This window comes from Labrus bergylta, chromosome 16, assembly GCF_963930695.1.
Source record: "Labrus bergylta chromosome 16, fLabBer1.1, whole genome shotgun sequence".
Lineage (NCBI taxonomy): Eukaryota > Metazoa > Chordata > Actinopteri > Labriformes > Labridae > Labrus > Labrus bergylta.
The window spans coordinates 4,276,513-4,290,892 of NC_089210.1; the positions used below are offsets into that span (position 1 = coordinate 4,276,513).

The window sequence follows — 14,380 nt, forward strand, 5'->3', positions numbered from 1 at the left end:
GTTTTCCTTTTCTGTTTCTTCATTTTCATTTTCAGGTCGTCAAGGAAACCGCCGCCGGTGATGAGACTCTGTGACGTCATCCCTGGGGCAAATCCAAAAAGTTTGCAATATGATAATAATAAACGTAAGATCGAGCTTATTGATTATATCATTTATGGGTTTAACGCATACGTCAGTTCAAAAGCTGAGACACAAAACTGTCATTAAAACTGTGTTAACTGATCATTAAGGTTTCATTTGATATGATCTGAATATGATACACGTTATTGTTTTTGCCTGTGTGTCTTTTAACTTCTTTATGTTATGTAGCACTTATGTAGGGACATTTGCTCCTGAAATATATTCGGCTTTTAAAAAATATAAATGACCAAAGGTAGTTTCATTCACTCTTGGCTTACTGCCAGTTTACTAATAATTGTATTACTAGTGTTGTTCTTCTTATTCCTGTTTTGGTGATATTGTTTTCCACACATTCACACAAAAGTCTACTATTTTTTTTTTTTTTTTACTTTTATAGAATATTTTTTTAATGCAAATTTACAAAAGTAAGATGAATTCAATCAGCAGCCGAATGAAAATGTAGAAATCAATAATAATCTATTTAATAAAAGAAACAGAGATTCTGCGATTACGTCACTCCCCTTCGCTTTCTCATTGGTTGCTGTAGGAGGACCCGCCCTCCAGCGGAAGCGCGGCAAACCTTCAGTATTTATTTACAGGGGGGAGGCGAAAACTTAAACTGTGAGTAAAAGTTATTTTAACCATTTGCCAAAAAAAAAACAATAACGGAGAAATGTACAGAGGACTGGAATTTATCCATAGCTTCAACTTTACATTTGTTTAACTTTGCAGTTAGCTGCCAAACCACATTTAAAAAAAACACCAATTTTAAAGCTTCGTCCCTCACACTCTGTTTAGTAGTTAAAATGAAGTTGTTAACAAAAACAATGTCAAACTGTATTCTTGTTAAAGCGTTTCTGCCTGTGTTTTAAGATGCATTAACACCACAGGCTGTAGGTTTATATAAATATATGTAATATTTACAGTCTATGGTTTATAAACGCTGTCAGTGCTGCTCACAGGTTACTACAAACCAACTTTAAGTTTTAACACTTCATAATAAATGTTTACAGGTCACTCCCCTGCCGAATTGTTAAGTAGTCACTCATGAATAATAAAAAGTATCATTTATTGTTTTGTGTACTAAATGTGTCTGTAGACAAATGAAAAACATTTTTTTAAATATTTTTAAAAGGGGGTTTGGTGCAGACATTTAATCTTTCTATCCTTCTGTCTGCCTGTTTGCAGGACGGATGGAGGTGGACATCCTGGAGTTCCAGGTTCCTCTGGAGAACAACAAGACTCTGTTTGTGTGGGACATCCAGCCCTCTTACACCGAGGCTCATATCTATGTGAGTCCACATGGGTTCAGGTCCTGTAGAGAGCACACCTGAGGGGCAGATCTGGGTGGGTCAGGTTTGGGCCAGTCTTTTCTTTTTTTTCAAAGATTTATTTTTGGGCTTTTTGTCCCTTTAATGGAGAGATAGGACAGCGGATAGAGTCGGAAATCAGGGCGAGAGAGAGCGGGGAATGACATGGCGGGAAAGAAGCCACAGGTGGGATGTGAACCTGGGCCGCCCCGCTTGAGACGACAGCCTCCATACATGGGGCGCGCGCACTAACCACTGGGCCCCAGGGCCAGTCTTTTCTTGGTACCGAATTTCTGTACTACTTAACATGAGTGTTAAATCTGTGTACTTACAGTTTACATCCCGTACCAGATTATTGGAAAGTTTTCTCATTTTAAGAAGCCCTCTCCATCAGATAGGAACAAGGTGTGTGTGTGTGTGTGTTCTTCAGGACAGGTTGCATCGTGTGTTCTCCTCCTTCGGTCCTCTGTACCTGTTGAAGGTGTGTCCTAATGCTCCTCTTAGCCCTCCTGGGTTCTACGCCCTCATCAAGTTCTACTCTGCTGCTCAGGCTTCAAAGGCACAACGGCGGACTGATGGACGCTTGTTGTTCCAGGACTCTCCCCTCAAGGTCATTACCTCAGACGCTTTCAGCACATGGTCTTCTTCTGTAGTCTAAAACTGTGGTGTTATTGCTCTTCTTTGAAAACCCACTATTGTTTTCTTGTATTTTTATTCTGTATTAGTAATTGTTCTGCTTCTATTTTTGCTCTTGCCTCTTGGCCTTCTTCTTCTTTTACTTCTAATTGCTTCTAATTGACCCATACAGTAGTGTTTTATTAACGAAGTATCTGAAAATGTAGACCTAAAGGGGGGAAATTATTTGTATTCATCCAGATGTTTGCTGCAGTGTGTGTGCTTACAGAGATGAGTGTAGTTTGTGTTGTTGAGCAGAAGGGGGCAGTGTTGTGTCAACAAGAGTTGAGTGCAAGGATCTAAAAAAAAAAAAACCTCACAGGAATATTGCTTTCTTTTATTGGGCTCACTGACATTAAAATTGATGTAATTTAACCAGATAGCCTTGAATAATGAATAATATGCTTTATTTTTATTCTATTTTCTTTCACATTTGTATGTTAAAGTGTCCTAAAATTCCTAACGTGACACAGAAACACTCTTTTTTTTAAATGTATGTTATGGTGCGCTGAGGTTACAGATATATATTAACCTAGATTATATATGGAGAAATAGATTATGGTGTTTCATGTGTGCAAACATATTTTGACCTTTGCCCCTGCAGGTTGTCGTAAGAAATTTTCCTTACTGTTTGAAGAAAGAGACACTAAATTGATATTAGGACATGCCGTTGCTATGGTAACCAGCTGATCACCTGTTTGTGTGTGTTCAGGTGAGGCTGAGCTCCAAACAGATGCCTCAGTTTCTGTCTAACGGCAGCAGACCTCTGAGCCACGCCCGCTGCGTGGATCTGGCCAATCACTGCCTAGGATTCAACGGGTGGACCTCTGACATCATCACAGTGAGAAACGCACACACAAACACACACTTTATCCATGTACACCTTTCTACACAGGTGAGTTAGCATCTTCGTTTGACTCCTCAGTTGAAGGAGCTTACCAACGAAGAAGAAGGTGAGGTGAAGGAGGAGGAGGAGGAGGAGGGTGGAGGCACAGAGAGGAAGCTCAGGTTTGGCTGTTTGCTGCAGCTGTCCTTCCCTCATCACGGACAGACGACCAGAGCATCAGCTGTGGTGGAGGAACGCTTCACCTGCACAGGTGAGTAAAGCTTCACCTTCACATACAAATGATTCCATGATATTAAGTGTTTTATATCTACATGTAAAATATCAGGTTTCACATGCACATAGTACCTTCTTCTTTCTGGCAGCTTTTTAAAAATGTTGCACTGTTTGGAGGTTTTAGTTTTTGAAATTACTCGAGGAGACGAAAGCTGCAATATAGTTGTGACTGTTCTCAATGTGGGTGGGATGGCAGGGTAACTCATGGTATGATACAATACACAATATATAGCCCACGATAACGATTATATCACAACACAGCGATTCTGTGATAAATGATAATCGTAAATTGATGCATCACAGAATCTGATTAACTAGAGAATATAACTCTAATATAATATGGCCCTAGAGAAAGGGAAAGTGCAGGATGAATGTATTTATTCTCTGTAATTTGATGTCAGTGTCACCTCTTATCACGCTCCATCATTTCACAGGCTTTTTTTGTTTTGTTTGTGTGTTTTCAGGTCCAGAAGTTTTCCTTCAGAGACGTTGTAAACTACACCGGCTCGTCAGAGAGAGAGCTTTGGTCCAGGCCTTCTCTGCAGTATTACTCATACTACTAGGTAGTACTGCTTCAAATACTCCGACTAAGACTGCTACTCAAACTGCTATTACTACTCCTGCTGCTGCATGCAGCTGTGCAGACGGAGGCGTTGAGTGATCATATGTTTTGTGTGTCTTTGCAGGTGATGGTAAAGTGATGGTGGAGGTGAAGCGGACCTCAGATCAGCTGTTACCTGAGGACACCGAGGGAGTCCTGCAGGTAAGCTGTTCACCAGTCACACCAACACACTGCGGTAATAGTCTCTGTCGGTAACTGGTGTCGCTCTCAGGTGAACGAGTTTACTCCTGGTGAAGAGGAGGAGGATGATGAAGAAGAGTGGGACCTGACCGTATCATAAACACCCAGAACAGTGCATTGTGGGAAACGCTGTGAGAGATTCATATTAAAGCTTAATTTATTTAATAAATCTGTTTAATTACTGTGGAGGATTTTTAGTTTTCTATACTTTCACTTAATGAGTAAAGCTGCGTTCTGATTGGTTGTTTCTTAGACAGCTGTGGATAGATTCCACACAGAGGATAAAAACGTGAGACGCTTTGATGCTGAAACAGTTTTTTTTGCAGAGAAAGCATCAAGTAGGGTCGCAAGAGTGGGAAATCATTTTATTTAAAATATAATTCTATTTGTTTTATCTCATTGAAATACAAAAATCTCCTTTACAGTATAAAACGATGCAAAACAAAGAACAAACAGCAATCCAATATCAATAATTACATCTCATGTTTGTTCAGGCTGAATAAAAGCGTCAGTACAAAAGGATGATGATAATAATCTCAACCAGACTTCATACACGCTTCAGCACTTTTCCAAGTCTCTCGTGTACCTTCCCCACCAGCTTCTCCACCAGCTTCTCCATTATGGCGTCAGCAACTTCCAGGCTCACCCTGACCCTTATGGAGCCCTGCACACAACCAACGACAAAAAACCAGCTGTGATAACAAGGCAGTAAACAAAGAGTGAACACATAATAATAAAATAATAATAAACTGTATAAGATACACAATTATTATAGACTCATATATTAGTTATAAAATAACAATGTACTGCACGATAGATATCAACTAATGTAATAACTATTACATGTACAGTATAACAATGGTAGACTACTTAATATACGTTAAATAATGATCATATATTATGTAAAAGATAAATAACCACTGCATACTATGTACAATAAACACACTGTTTATAAGATTTAGAAACAGAATAGACAGTACAAGATATATATATATATATATATATATATATTGTTTTTAAATAGAGCAGGCAAAAGATGGAGAGGATGGACATTTCTCATCATTGGGCGAGTTGTAGACAGACTAGGGACACATAGTGGTGTTATAAAAACATGGGAAGTAGAATTTTTTTCAGCTCAAAATCAATTGGATGACTGCTCCTCTCTGGAAAATTACCAAAGTGCATCAGACTCACCTTACAGAAGTCGATCTCTCCAGGAGTGAATGCCACTTCTTTGGACATTTCTTTAGCAAAGCAGCCAACACACACAAAACACACACACACACATATACACATTAGTTATAATGAGCACTTAACATGATCAACACCTCTGTCACAGACCCATCCTCTATTCAACACCTTAAAAGTCAACTTTTTCAGATAAGTCAGTCCTGTTCTGTTACCAATAAATCATGTATTCCTGGTCCCTTATTCACTATCATGTACACTAAAATACGTGTTAGCATCTTACTCCCTAAAGATGTCTCCTTTGAAAGTTGGACATTAAGCTTGGTCTTGTTTTGCTGTTTTTAATAATAGTATTCACACAAACAAGCACAAACTTATAGACTGGCGTTCTCACCACTAGAGCTCGACTGATTCATCGGCCGATAATATCAGCCGATATTGGCTCATTCAGTGAATATCGGTATCGGCTATTTTAACGCAGATTTCTTTCTCCCCAATATCGGTACCGGCCCTAAAAATGTCAAATCGTTCGGGCCCTACTCACCAGCTGGAGGGGATGCACACTAAATTACAGACAAAGTATATGAAGAGAAATAAACTGAAATGTGGCTCCTCGATTATGATTGAGTCACTTATTATTCAGACCCTTAGACCTTACCAGGGTATGAAGTTACAACTTGTTAAAAATATGTATATTTAGTTTGAAAAAAATGTATAAAAACACAAGGGGCACGGCATGGTTTAAGCGCTACAAATGAATTTCATGAATAACAATAAGGCAAAGTGTTGAGTGTCCATCAGTTGTTAGAATGTGTTTCAGAAGTCCTATGTGACACTGTGGGTGTGCAGTTGATGTACTTACCAGAAATTGTTTTCTCAATCTTGCTCTTCAGAAAACCATTTAAAACGCTCAGCTGTATAGAAAGAACACATCATCACGGCTGTCATTACAGACAGACAGATACACTGAAAGACAGGCTCTTACCAATGCATCTATGAAGGCAGTTTTGGTGACGAAGGTAAAGCTGAAAAGATAAAAAAAATAAAATAAGCAGTGAATGAAAACTGATGGGATTGTGTATGCACTCTGGGTGTTTACAGTGTGTGTTTGAGTGTGTGCGCTTACAGGACTTCATTTGAATGAAAAGTCAGACTCTGCCCTCTTATAGCATGCTTAAATATCTGGTGGAGAAAAAACAAGACAAAAGAAGAAGGCAGCGGGTTTTCAGACTATGAGGAGGCTTAGACAGTTGTGGATAGATTCTACACAGGATAAAAACGTGAGACGCTTTGATGCTGAAACAGTTCTTTAGCAGAGAAAGCATCAAGTAGGGCCACAAGAGTGGGAAATAATTTTATTTAAAATATAATTCTATTCGTTTTACCTTTGTTTTATCTCATTGAGAGACAAAAATCTCCTTTACAGTATAAAATGATGCAAAACAAAGAACAAACAGCAATCCAATATCAATTAAAACCGCAAGCGGTGATGAAGGGCCCTCGCACCCCTGTGCATGTCGGGGTGTGTTGCGACCGCGGGAGTGCAGCAGCAGCGGAACGTGGCTAAGCAGCAGGCCGTGCAGTCCGATTTGAGTAAAAGTCGTACTATGGTATGCTGAAATAGGCAGCGTAATGAAGATCACAGAATATTTTGACGTAGAGCAGTTCAGGCTGGCACTGTCATGACAGCTATGAAATATGGAGCAAATTGAGGATTGTGTAGTACTTATTCCTTGCAGTAGGAGGCGCTATGGTTAAAGTTGACTATCGTTATGTCTATGTGTTCAGAGGCCAACCCTGATCATACATGTGTAATTTGAAGTAGATCAGACAAAGTATGAGAGTTACAACCACTTCCTGTTTGACGGCGAATGATGGATCCGTATAGCGAGAGCGTTGGACGTAGGTGTTTGAGCTTGAAAGTGTTGTATGGCCAAGGTGTTTGAATGGTCCACACCAATTTTGAGCGGGAAATGAGCTACCCTGTAGCAATGGGTAATGCTAACTGAGAAGCAGTAACTTCCTGTTGTCGACAGGTGGCGCTGTGACTAAGAAAAAAAAATTTAATCATGGATGCGTTCAGAGCGGGCCCCGTATCATGTATGACAAATTTTAATATGATTGAACCCTGCATGGCAGAGATATAACCATTTACTTTTTTGGTAAGTTGCCAAAATGCACATCAAACTTTGAACACACGCCATAGCCACGCCCTTTGACGAAATAACGTGCAGAGCACAACGGAATGTGTTGAACATGTTTTGAACACACTTGACACTGAGTTTGCGTCGAACGAATGAACGCTTTTGGACTAGCTTTATTTTTCGCTTCTGCCAGTCTTTAATTTTATACATATGTTTATGTATTTCAGTTTTACTTAAACTGTATTTCTGTTTTCTTTTCTTTCTTCAAAAACAGCATTTTATCCATATTTCAACACAATATGCACAGAAAAATACATAAACTTATACTTGTCTTATATTACATGCAAAAGTTCTCAACGCTACAAAATAAACGTTTCAGTGTGTTATTATTCTTTTCACAAATATAATATAAAAATAAATTTGGTTCTGCTACTTAAGACCTTCTATCAATGCAATACAGTTACAAACAGGTTTCCAGTTTATCCTCGCTTAGAATTATGCTAACAAATAACATGTGAAATCCCATAGAGAAACGGCGAAGCTAGCGGAGTTAGCGCTACACTTTATACATGAATGTAAGTACAAAATATGAAAACGAACAGTCTTCATGGACCCACGGGTACTTTAAGAGATATACAGGAGCTTTACAAAACTAGCAAAAGAGCATGTGAGCTAGGGACAAGCCATGACAGACATATATGAGCGTGTTGATGAGCGTGTTGATGAGCGTGGCGATGAGCGTGGCGATGAGCGTGGCGATGAGCTAAGCTAGCGCTCATGAGCATCATAGCTTAAGTACCTTAATACCTTCAAAACAAATTTAAAACACATCCTGACACACACTTAAGGATGGCGTTACCTTCCACATGCTGTAGAAGAATACATAGACAACATGTATGTGATTTGTGACATTTACTCACCTGTAAATAGGCCTAACAGGGAAATAATAGCAACAGGTGTGTTTCCTTTCCTGCTTCTGCTACCAAGCACACTAAGCTGTCTCACTTTGAGGTTTCACCTCCTTGTGGAACGAATTGGAACCACACTCTAAATTAAAATATTTCAATCATGGATAGTCACCACAAGATGGCAGCATTGCCTTAATTTTAGACGGGCTCTGTATCATGCATGAGAAATTTTAAACTACCTTGACTTGAGAGCGTTATTAACCCCTCTTCCCGATATGATAGTATGTCATGTTTGGTACCAATGGATGCAGTATTTCGTATATATAATAAATGAATATCCCCTCTAGTTTTTAAATTGAGCCCGCGACGCCGTCCAGAAAATAATAACATTTATGTCGGCTGATGGCACACTAACATTTGACAACAAGTTAAACGTTAACGATAGCTAGCTAACGAAAGCTAGCTAACGAAATGACTGCTAGCTAACTGGTAAACCGTTAGCTCGAGCTATTCTGTGAAATTGCTTGGTTGACTAATGTAACATAATGGTTTTCTAAGTTTAGCCAGTTAGCCGTTAGCTAGCGAGAGTTACAGCCACTTCCTGTTTATGGCGATGTGATTTGTGGACTTTCTGTTGGATATTGAGCATGGGTGCAAGAGGATTTATTGTAGGTGTTGTCAAGATGGATAAGCATAGCAAAATTCAGCACCGTATGTTCAATGTGCTGCGGGGGCTGAATGTTTGAAATATTGTAGGGGGCGCCACTGAGCCAATAAGCCACACCCACTCACTTAAACGGTATAAAATGTTTGACTTTACCACCAGGATCATATGTATTAAGTTTCGGGACTGAACGACTATGTTAAGCCCATGAAAAAAGTACTTCCTGTTTTATGGCGACAGCGCGTCCGTATGGTGACAGCGTTAGACGTAGGCATTTGATTTTGAAAGGGTTGTATGGCCAAGGTTTTAGCATGGTCCACACCAATTTTTAGGGGGAAATGAGCTACTGTGTAGCAATGGCTAGTTCTAATTGAGAAGCAGTAACTTCCTGTTGTCAACAGGTGGCACTGAAATCGGGCTGAAGGCTGAAATCGGTTCATTATTGTGAAATTCAACTTAAATTTGTGGACTTCCTGTTGGGTTTTTTGAAATGCTGAAAGAGGATTTTATGTCCGTCCTGACAAGCTTAATACGCGTAGCAATGTTCATGAATGTGCGTCAAAAAACCTTCTATGGGGAGGCCATTTTGAAAATTTGAAGGGGCCATTAAACGATGACTTAAACGATTTAAGTTTAACTTTAGGACCAGGATTATATGTATGAAGTTTCGGGTCTGTACGACTATGTTAAGCCCGTGAAAAAACTACTTCCTGTTTGATGGTGAACGATGCATCCGTACGGCAAGAGCGTTGGACGTAGGCGTTTGAGCTTCAAAGTGTTGTATGGCCAAGGTGTTAGCATGGTCCACACTAATTTTGAGGGGGAAATGAGCTACCGTGTAGCAATGGGTAATGCTAACTGAGAAGCAGTAACTTCCTGTTGTCAACAGGTGGCGCTGTGACTAATCAAAAAATGTCAATCATGGATGTGTTCAGGGCGTGTCCCGTATCATGAGAAATTGTAATATGATTGAACACTGCATAGCTGAGATATAAGCATTTAATTGTTGTTGTTTTTTTTACGCACAAAAAAGTTCAAACGCACACCACGGCCACGCCCTTTGACGAAATAACGTGAGCACAACGAGATATGCTGAGCCTGTGTAGAACACACTGACACTGAGTTTGCGCCGATTGGATGAGCACCCTCGGGCAAGATCCTTCAAATTGGACGGCTGAAATCGGTGATTTTGAGCGATTTTGGGCCTAATATGCGTACCAATTTTCGTGAGTGTACGTGAAAAATCCCTCTATGGGGAGGCCATTTTGAAAATTTCAAGGGGGCGCCACTGAGCCGTTTTGCGAAATTTGTTTACGAAACCACCAAAATATCAAACCTGATGACCATGGAAAGTTTGCTGAGTTTTCGGGCACGTTCAGGCCCTCAAAAGTGGCCACAAAGTGGCCACAAAGTGGCGGAATAAAGATAAAAATAATAATCATTTGCATTTGCATTCCAAGAGGGTCCTACGCACTTCGGGCCCTAATAATTACATTTCATGTTTGTTCAGGCTGAATAAAAGCATCAGTACAAAGGGATGATGATAATAATCTCAACCAGACTTCATACACGCTTCAGCACTTTTCCAAGTCTCTCGTGTACCTTCCCCACTAGCTTCTCCATTATGGCGTCAGCAACTTCCAGGCTCACCCTGACCGTCATGAAGCCCTGCACACATCCAACGACAAAAAACCAGCTGTGATAACAAGGCAGTAAACAAAGAGTGAACACATAATATATATATATATATATATATTCTTTTTAAGTCTCACATCAAAGAAGTCGATCTCTCCAGGAGTGAATGCCACTTCTTTGGACAAAGGAATCTGCATTTCTTCACACACAAAACACACACACACACATATACACATTAGTTATAATGAACACTTAACATGATCAACACCTCTGTCACAGACCCATCCTCTATTCAACACCTTAAAAGTCAACTTTTTCAGATAAGTCAGTCCTGTTCTGTTACCAATAAATCATGTATTCCTGGTCCCTTATTCACTATCATGTACACTAAAATACGTGTTAGCATCTTACTCCCTAAAGATGTCTCCTTTGAAAGTTGGACATTAAGCTTGGTCTTGTTTTGCTGTTTTTAATAATAGTATTCACACAAACAAGCACAAACTTATAGACTGGCGTTCTCACCACTAGAGCTCGACTGATTCATCGGCCGATAATATCAGCCGATATTGGCTCATTCAGTAAATATCGGTATCGGCTATTTTAACGCAGATTTCTTTCTCCCCAATATCGGTACCGGCCCTAAAAATGTCAAATCGGTCGGGCCCTACTCACCAGCTGGAGGGGATGCACACTAAATTACAGACAAAGTATATGAAGAGAAATAAACTGAAATGTGGCTCCTCGATTATGATTGAGTCACTTATTATTCAGACCCTTAGACCTTACCAGGGTATGAAGTTACAACTTGTTAAAAATATGTATATTTAGTTTGAAAAAATGTATAAAAACACAAGGGGCACGGCATGGTTTAAGCGCCACAAATGAATTTCATAGATAACAATAAGGCAAAGTGTTGAGTGTCCATCAGTTGTTAGAATGTGTTTCAGAAGTCCTATGTGACACTGTGGGTGTGCAGTTGATGTACTTACCAGAAATTGTTTTCTCAATCTTGCTCTTCAGAAAACCATTTAAAACGCTCAGCTGTATAGAAAGAACACATCATCACGGCTGTCATTACAGACAGACAAATACACTGAAAGACAGGCTCTTACCAATGCATCTCTGAAGGCAGTTTTGGTGAGGATGGTACAGCTGAAAAGGTAAAAAAAAAAAAAAAAGCAGTGAATGAAAACTGATGGGATTGTGTATGCACTCTGGGTGTTTGCAGTGTGTGTTTGAGTGTGTGCGCTTACAGGACTTCATTTGAATGAAAAGTCAGACTCTGTCCTGTTATAGCAACCTCCATAGCAACCTTAAATGTCTGGTGGAGAAAAAACAAATTAATTATTTTTAATAAAGGCAAAAGAAGAAGGCAACGGGTTTTCAGACTGTGAAGAGGCGAAACCAATGACCCAGTGGGGGCGCTGGTGCATTGTTCCAGCCGCCGATAAAGGTGCACAATTTCTCACAGATGGGACGTATATCTGTCTGTTAGCTTGTTGCTAACACATACAGGAAAATGGCTTTAACAGGCTAACAGAATTTGCATCTCAATAATTTTAACATATAAATATCTTAACTCTTATATGTAACATACTCAACAAACAACACCTTATGCACCTGTACCTACAGGCATGTGTTTCCTAAACCATGTGGAGACCAGACAAACTGCAGAGTCATGATAGCCTGGTCTGCTGCTCTGATCCACCTCCACAAACAGTCAATGCTTTAATCCAGTGAAACTGCATGACTCGCTCTTTATGTCTCAGTTCATGGGACGTGTCCTTACTAACTATTGGGTGGTGGTGTGTAATGAGCGCATTTCTCCTGCGCCCATCGAAACTCTTTTTGCAGCATCCTGAAAGCTGTGTGTGTTTACCGCTGACACAGAGAGGAGATTGCTCTGTTTCTTGACGGCCCTGATCTTGTTTTTGGCCTTCATTGTGAACACTCGCACTCTGGCTCTGCCGTTGACAGTGATTCCATCACTCTGCCTGATGCTGAAGCTAGGCGCTTCTGTGACTTTCACCTCGATGAAAAGAGTTTTCATCAGCCCGAGTGGTTGCTATAAAAACACAGCATTAATTAAAACTGTAGAAAGAGAAAACTAAAACAGTACCAGTAAAACCAAGCATCCCATCTTGTAGAAATGATGTCTATATATGACTAATTTGTTTTACCAGTTCTGTTTTGTTAGTACTGTACAGACCTGCTCTTTTTTATTTGATTATGGGCTATTATAATTCACTGATTAGCTGATTGACTGCAGCCGACCCTGTTGCTGCTTATTTAGTTCTTCTGGAGAATCAGTGTTTTATCACCCACCTTAAAGCCACCACGAGGAGTTTTTAGCTGGTTATGAAACAGGCCAAAAGTGAAAGTGATCTCTTAGTATAGATAGATAAATACTTTATTGATCTCGAGGGAAATTCAAAGAACATATAAGCTTTATATAAGCAACAAAAGCAAACAAGAACATCAGTGACAAAGTTGATCATTTATTTAGTTATTTTCATTGCCTTTAACTTGTGCTGCAGGGTAGGTGCCATACACAACCATTTACAGCAACAAAAAAACTATTTTTACATTTTTCTCAGCAACATGAAGTGATTTTCAGTAACATAAAATCCTTCAAACTCACAAAACATTTTATAACATTTTAAACTCTGGTGTTTGTGCTTACCCTGAAAAACTGCAAAGTTTTGAAAATAGACATTGCAGGTACACTGGTCACCTTTTGAGGAGGAAAGAAGAGGTTTATACATTTTAATTCAACTTTAACACTGTTGAGCTGAAATGTATACAGTAATTACACACTTCTGGTGGTAAATATTATAATTAAAGCCTGCAGTAATTACAGTGAAAGTTGTACACTGATGTTGGCTGTGGCTGCTGATTAAACGGTTGTGTTCGTTGTTGTTTCTTACCATCTTTGTCTGACTGAAGGCTCCTTTATTGTACAGAGACGAAGCTAGTCTGTTGAAGAGGCTCTCATAAATAGTGAAATCCATTTCTCTGAAAACAGAACCGTTCCCATTTAAACCCGTCAGAACAGACTCACCCTGAAGCTCTGAAACAGGATAGAGGATGCAGGATACATTCAATGGGTCCAGGGTTCAACTTTTTTCTGTTATATAACAATGATAACCTGGTAGTATAAAACACACACATGCATATTGTACTCTGGTTTCCCTGAGATTCCATGGCTATTTAAACTTCTTTAGACAGAGAATGTGGCATTTGATATCTAAGCAGCTGCACCTAGGGGCCATGTCCACTATATTCTGGTCCAACACAGTAGTACTCCAGTGTATTTTGGCATTTCTATTATATTATATGTATAATTCTCATTATTTCAACTAAAGAGGTTGATCATCTGCACCATTTACCAAATATTTGATTTAACAAAGAATGTCATTTTTGTGCTCAAAGGGAGGAAACGTAAGCTGTTTGTTTCTAAAGCTGTAGGTTATACTTCACTAGTCGAGTTTTCACAGTTGTACTTTGAATAAGCTGAGTCATTATATGGTGAAGCTAAAAGGTAATTAAATAAAATGGCATTTGGGCCACAACAGATTAAAACTATGTGGTAAACCTGGTTCTATTTCATCAATAAGATCTTTTCTGGTTTTCCAGTTTGATGTCCTCTGGCTGATCTGACTGAACTCTTGATGTGATATCGGTATCGTCCCCAAAAATCTAATATCGGTCGGGACATACTATGATCCCTTTGAAGTCACTTATTATACCTACGATATAAAAAATATGAAAATGATGAATCCAGCAGCAACATGTACACCTCTTATTTCCAACA

General features: G+C 39.4%; 2 protein-coding genes across 3 annotated transcripts; one reads left to right on the forward strand and one right to left on the reverse strand.

Annotated features, from left to right (window-relative positions):
- Positions 1 to 666: 666 nt before the first annotated feature.
- On the forward strand, positions 667 to 4,213 carry rdm1 (RAD52 motif containing 1). The gene is made up of 8 exons (XM_020641044.3): positions 667 to 741; positions 1,309 to 1,412; positions 1,861 to 2,040; positions 2,818 to 2,946; positions 3,031 to 3,202; positions 3,690 to 3,788; positions 3,912 to 3,988; positions 4,059 to 4,213. Exons 2-8 carry the CDS (start codon positions 1,314 to 1,316, stop codon positions 4,125 to 4,127), a joined length of 825 nt encoding a protein of 274 aa, XP_020496700.1. The 5' UTR covers positions 667 to 741; positions 1,309 to 1,313; the 3' UTR covers positions 4,128 to 4,213.
- Positions 4,214 to 4,378: 165 nt separating this feature from the next.
- Positions 4,379 to 14,267, reverse strand: LOC109989301 (uncharacterized). Of its 2 annotated transcripts, XM_020640997.3 has the most exons (13): positions 13,494 to 14,217; positions 13,250 to 13,300; positions 12,446 to 12,631; positions 11,820 to 11,887; positions 11,679 to 11,718; positions 11,556 to 11,607; positions 10,704 to 10,765; positions 10,534 to 10,599; positions 6,342 to 6,397; positions 6,201 to 6,240; positions 6,078 to 6,129; positions 5,222 to 5,271; positions 4,379 to 4,691 (listed from the first exon to the last, which is right to left on the reverse strand). In XM_020640997.3, the coding sequence occupies exons 1-13, from the start codon at positions 13,575 to 13,577 to the stop codon at positions 4,575 to 4,577; spliced, it is 924 nt and encodes a 307-aa protein (XP_020496653.2). In that variant the 5' UTR covers positions 13,578 to 14,217; the 3' UTR covers positions 4,379 to 4,574. The 2 variants fall into 2 exon arrangements, with proteins under 2 accessions (XP_020496653.2, XP_020496657.1); XM_020641001.3 differs by lacking the exon at positions 12,446 to 12,631 and having other exon boundaries at positions 13,494 to 14,267.
- Between the last annotated feature and the right edge of the window lie 113 nt (positions 14,268 to 14,380).

Excerpts from the sequence above, each read along its gene's own strand:
- rdm1 (XM_020641044.3), top strand. The coding sequence starts at position 1,314 with ATGGAGGTGGACATCCTGGAGTTCCAGGTTCCTCTGGAGAACAACAAG. Across the intron at positions 2,041-2,817 it reads TCCAGGACTCTCCCCTCAAG|GTGAGGCTGAGCTCCAAACA; the intron begins GTCATTACCTCA and ends GTGTGTGTTCAG. Across the intron at positions 3,789-3,911 it reads AGTATTACTCATACTACTAG|GTGATGGTAAAGTGATGGTG; the intron begins GTAGTACTGCTT and ends GTGTCTTTGCAG.
- LOC109989301 (XM_020640997.3), bottom strand. The coding sequence starts at position 13,577 with ATGGATTTCACTATTTATGAGAGCCTCTTCAACAGACTAGCTTCGTCT. Across the intron at positions 11,719-11,819 it reads TTTCATTCAAATGAAGTCCT|CTGTACCATCCTCACCAAAA; the intron begins GTAAGCGCACAC and ends TTACCTTTTCAG. Across the intron at positions 6,241-6,341 it reads TTTCATTCAAATGAAGTCCT|CTTTACCTTCGTCACCAAAA; the intron begins GTAAGCGCACAC and ends TTATCTTTTCAG.